The 5,738-nt window shown below is 46.9% G+C and overlaps 1 protein-coding gene across 1 annotated transcript; it reads right to left on the bottom strand.

Annotated features, from left to right (window-relative positions):
• Window positions 1-1,232: 1,232 nt before the first annotated feature.
• On the bottom strand, window positions 1,233-2,195 carry OR5C1 (olfactory receptor family 5 subfamily C member 1). Its single transcript, XM_075559054.1, has one exon. It carries the CDS (start codon window positions 2,193-2,195, stop codon window positions 1,233-1,235), a length of 963 nt encoding a protein of 320 aa, XP_075415169.1.
• Window positions 2,196-5,738: the final 3,543 nt, after the last annotated feature.

Here is a 5,738-nt window from a genome sequence, read left to right as displayed (position 1 = left end):
GCAACACATGTACAAATATGCTTGAAACAATTGATGTATGGAGTGTTATAAGAGCTGTACGAGCCCCCAATAAAATGATTAAAAACAAGAAAAACCCTAACTCTAACTGGAATTTTCTCTTGCAATCAAAATGAAACTTGGACTCTAATATTAATGAACTCTACAGCCTAATAGAGCGCTAAAATATTTAATATTTTTATTGATTTGTTTATAAATTTTATAAAATATGTATACATTCGAATATATCCCTAAATATCTAACTATTTTTTAATAAGAGCCCAGGTTTACACAAATTTTGACTCACATTTAAATTTATTCCAAATTCACTAATTATAACCAATCCAAATCTAAACATTTATTTTATTGAAATTCAATTGTAGATTTGCCCAATTGCTGCTTAATTCTAAACCTAGCCTTGGGTCTAAATGAGCCCGACTCTCATCTCAGTCATAATCTGAGCTCTAACCCTGACTCTATCCTAAGTGAAATCCTGACCCTGTCCTCTAGCCTTTGCCAAAGGGGCTCTGCTCAGTGTGTGGGTTAGGCCTTGGGCTGCTGGCCTCAAGGTCAACATCTCAAAAGCAGTACACACTCTGGAGGAGAAAAACCACACTGCCTGCTATGCCTACGGAGAAGATGTGCAGACACCGACCCCCTTTTGGGAGCCGGTAAGAGTCAGAATCTACTGGATGGCAATGGCTATCCTAGGCCTAACCTTGACCAAGCCCTTAACCAAACTGTTGGGATTTTAGGAAGGAGTGTATCTGTTCTAGTGCTCTTCTGTCATTTCCCCGAGTGTTGGAAGGGTGGGGTGTTTGCTTCATGACAGGCAGACCCATTTTGGGGGCATGAGCAGGTTCTGAAGACTCTCTTCCTGCAGTGAGGGCAGGGAGCGCAGGAGTAGACCCGCTGACCAAGAAGAGCCATCAGAAGACCAGAGTATGGGAACCGGGGACCAATTTGCCTGCTCACGAGTACAGGTGGCCAATAAGCCTGCCATCACTTCACTGGGTAATGTTTAGGAAACATTTATATTTTGAACATTGGGGGACGGAGGCAGCTCAGTAGCACCATTATCCTCATCGCCGCTCTGGTTCTGGGTCTGCCCTTTCCTCCCCCTCGGAAGTTCTGGAAACAACGCCAGTGATAAGCGGCCCGTAGAGAGGAGCACCCATCCTTACCCACGGTGCGGGGGCCTCAAAGAGTGCGCCCCCCCTTCCTGCTCAGCCGGCTCACGAGTGGTCCTGCCCGGGGCCACAGAGTCGGGTCCAGGTCCTCCGGAAGGCCCCCGTCACCTCCTTGTTGCGGAGGCTGTAGATGAGGGGGTTCAGCGCCGGGATGACCAGGGTGTAGAACACAGAGGCCATCTTGTCCGTGTCCAGGGCGTAATGGGTGCTGGGGCGCAGGTACATGAAGATGAGGGTCCCGTAGAGCGTGGCCACCGCGGCCAGGTGGGAGCCGCAGGTCGAGGCTGCTCTTCGGCGGCCCTCGGCCGAGCGCACGCGGATCACGGCCCCGGCAATGAAGCCGTAGGACACCGCGATAGCCAGCAGCGTGGCCGTCTGGATGAGCCCACAGACGGCAAGGAGCAGGAGCTCATTGAGACTGGTGTCGTCGCAGGAGATGGCCAGCAGCGGAGGGATGTCACAGAAGAAGCTGTTGATCTCCCTGGAGCGGCAGAAGCTCAGGCGGAAGGTGAAGGCCGTGTGGACCAGGCCGCTCACCGCTCCGCCCAGGGCCGATGCGCCCAGCAGAGCGACGCACAGTCTCGGTGACATGGCTGCGGTGTAGAGAAGAGGATTCCCGATGGCCACGTAGCGGTCATAGGCCATGGCCGCCAGCAGGCAACACTCGGCATCCGCCAGCCCTGCAAAGACAAACATCTGGAAGGCACAGGCTAGGTAAGGGATGGTGGCACGGGGCAGCAGCAGGTCCACTAACATCTTGGGGCCGATGGCTGAGGAATAGCAGGCGTCCAGCAAGGAGAGGTTGGCCAGGAAGAAGTACATAGGTGTGTGGAGTCGGGCATCCAGGCTAATCAGCAGCACCATGCCCACGTTGCCTAGCAGGCTCACCAGGTAGACAGGAAGGAAGATCAGGAAGAGGGTAATGCGCAGGTCCCAACGATCCGTGATGCCCAGCAGGATGAATTCAGCAGGTACGACCTTAGCCCATGTGAAGTTCTCCGGAGTCATCTTGCTGGACAGAGACTGAAGATGGACAAAGCAGGTGCAGATGAGAGAAAGGTTTTGACTTCATGCTAGCAGTCGGGTAGCTGTGGGCTTCAGTCTTACCTGGGCCAAATAATTACTGAATGTCCTTGGACTAGCACCTGAACCTCTCAAAACCTCAGCACCTAATTTTGCAAAGTGACTAGAATTAATAGGTAAGAGGGCAGCGTCCTTTCTGTATTCTTTACGATTGCATGCTAAGTTTGGAGGACATTGCCCGGCACATAGTAGGTACTCCATAAATGGTGAGTGGGATATTTTGCAATGGCTGAGGATTAAAAACAAGATTCCATATGCTTCCTTCTCTTCAGTTTCCCAAGGAAGAAAAGAGATTCTGCGGAGTGAGCAGAAAGCCTCTTTGATACAAAAGATAACTCGCTGTAGGTCTTGAAGTGTCCTGGGAAGATGTCTTCCCACTGGGAAAGAAGAAAGCCCACACGGTCCGAGGCTTTGAGGAAGGAACAACGAGAGATCAGAGGCCTGGCATGTGTGTCTTCCTGGCTTGGATTCTTTAATTCTCTTGCGATGATTTTTCTCTTTTTCTCATTTGTCCGAGAAGAATAAAAACTGTGCAGAGTTTTTGTTGGCAAGGATGCAGTGATATACTGTGCATAAAACATTTCACACAGGTTGGGGCCCATAGCAGGCATTTAGCAAAGCTCCAATGAATCAAACGCAACGAAATGCCCTACCCCATTTTAAGGGAGCAATGAAGAGTAGAGCAGTTGGCAGGGAACTCAGTATTATGTCATCGTCCCTCAGCCTAGAACCTAGTTCTGCTTTCTGTGTTTGTTGGTGTTATCTCCAGCTTGGAGTATTTCTGACCAAAACTTTCCCTTGTTTGTGCCCTACTGTATTGCTTCATGGATTAATTATGTCATTCTATTGCAAATGTTTTTATGTCTCAGTTTCTTTTGGAAGGAATGCTGGTGGCACAGGGGCTAAAGCACTCGGCTGAGGTTGGCAGTTCAAACCCACCAGCCACTCGGTGGAAGAAAGATGAGGCAGTCTGTTTCCTAAGAGATTGATTATCGCCTTGGAAAAACCCTACTCTGCCCTGCAGGGCTGCTATGGATTGGAATTTGACTCGATACCAATGGGCTTGATTTAGGTGTCCATTTCCTTTGTGGGCTTTGAATTTCTTGATTCAAGAAACACATGTTGAGTATTACTGTGTGTTAAAAATAGTCCTGTATTCATTTTTGTGTTTTCAGGGACTGACATGTAGTCAGTGCTCAAGAAATGTTCATTGAATGTATCAATCTGTTACAAGAGTATAGACTTTAGCCCATAGCACGCCCACTTCCTAGCGTATAACTTGTAGCAAGGCCCTTCACTTGTCTTAAGTTCTGTTTTTCCTCACTGTAATGTAAGGATCCTGATATGCAAACGGGGGCCTTTTAAGAGGCTATGTAGGTGTGCGCTCCAGGGCCTGGAGCTGAGAAAGTACTCTTTCTTCCTCTGGGAGAAGTTTGGATGCTTTGCCACATACCTTTGCCAGCTAAGAATGATGAAGGTCTTCCCACAAAGCAGAGTCTGGACGAAAGAATTTGCGGATATCACAAGTTGGTGAAGTGACACCGATAGTAATGTAGATCAGGATATTTGGAGAACAATTTGGCAGTGAACTACTCAAAACTGCATATCCTGGTAACTCCAGGATACTCTTACAGATGTCCACAAGGAGATGCTCCTGGACTGTTTGTAACACAAAAACATTAGCCCAAGCAAATGTTTAGGAAGAGGCTTTTTAACAGTAACGAATTCAACCAACATGCACTAATATGGGAGAAATCTCAAAAACACTGAGAGAAAAAAAGAAACTGGCAGAAAACATGTAGGTAAATGGAAAAACACCAAACATTGATGTGCATATGTTTTTTATATGTCTGTATATAAAACATATTGCTGGTTGTTCCCATCAGGGGTGAGGGGTCCAGCTAAAGGGTCTGAACACATCTCAGAGGGTCTTCCCTCCTCTGGCTGAGGTCAGGGGCCTTGTCTAATCCATCCATGTAGTCTCAAGAAGAAAGCATTTTGGGACAATGTGTAATATTTCCTTTCCTCGGTAGGGGTCACTTCTGGAGGCCCCAGAGTCTCTGGGGCTACAGGAAGGAGTGGGACCCACTTAACTACATGCTCTCAGGGAACCAGGTCACCTGGCCAGCTGAAGGTCTGGGTCTAGAGCCTAGCTAGTGGCCGGTCTCGTGTGTAGTTTTGTCCTTCCTCGCGGAAAGCAAACACCACTCCCCTTCTCAAAGTGAGGGGCAGAATGGCTTCGATGGCTTCTCCATTTCGCCATCTGCAACATGGGAACAACGAGACTGCAGGGCTTTTAAGACGCTTTGACATTTTGTTTGCAAGGATTCTAAAACTTTAGTGGCTATTATGAACTGTGTGTGAGCAAAACACACAATTCCTTTTCCATTTGCTTCTCTCTCTTGCCTTACTATCCCCAAGGAGTAATCCAGGCACACTGGGGCTTGGGATACATAGTTCACTGCGAGGTTTGTCACCAGGACTTGGAGACCTCGAGTCTTTAGCGCAGCGGTTCTCAGCCTTCCTCACACCACGACCCTTTCACACAGCTCCTCATGTGGTGGTGCCCCAACCATGACATTATTTTCGTTGCTACTTCGTCACTGTAATTTTGCTACTGTTATGAACCATAATGTAAATATCTGACATGCAGGATATATTTTCATTGTTACAAATTGAACATAATTAAAGCATAGTTATTCATCACAAAACAATATGTAATTATATATTGAGAAATATTTATTTCTAATTACAAATACATGAAATTAGCATGGGTAACAGTCTTCACACCAGGTACTCATGTGGACATATCTGTATGTGTGCGGAACCACTTGGAAACAGATTGGGTAGCCGTGTCTCAGTTCCCAAGGCCATCAGAAATATGTTTTCCAACGGTCTTAAGCGACCCCCATGAAAGGGTTGTTTGACCCCCAAAGGGGTCACGACCCACAGGTTGAGAACCACTGCTTTAGAGGCCTAGCTGCTGAGTTCTCCTTCTTGTGCTGATACGCATTAGAAAGGAGCGGGGAGACTGCCATTTCCTGAACTTAGTTCCTGGCCCCATTTAGCGGAAAAAGGACTGTACTGTCTATTCTGATGCTTCCAACCTTCCTGTGTCTGCTTGACACCTACTTTCATCTTTCAGCCTCAGGGTTTTAAGTCTCTAACGTCTGTTTATTGTCTGTCTGTTTGCCTAGATATCATTTATCTATGTAAGAAGGGGATTTTAAAAGTTTTTGGAATATTCCATTACCTTTTATTTTTACATTTTCCCATTACCTTTTAATTTCATTTCTCTGCGAACTTTTTGAAGTTGGATTGAAGCCCCATATCTGCCATCTATCTACCAATCTTTTAATATCGAATCATCGATTCAACAGATATTTATTAACCTGTCTACTTACTGCTAGGCCCCACAGGAGCACAGAGATACAGGTGAGGCTATGACAGATCTGTCTGCTGTTGAGA

This window comes from Tenrec ecaudatus, chromosome 10 (genome assembly GCF_050624435.1).
Source record: "Tenrec ecaudatus isolate mTenEca1 chromosome 10, mTenEca1.hap1, whole genome shotgun sequence".
Taxonomy (NCBI): domain Eukaryota; kingdom Metazoa; phylum Chordata; class Mammalia; order Afrosoricida; family Tenrecidae; genus Tenrec; species Tenrec ecaudatus.
Note: the sequence above shows the minus strand (reverse complement) of the source record. Positions and strands in the feature narration are given on the sequence as shown.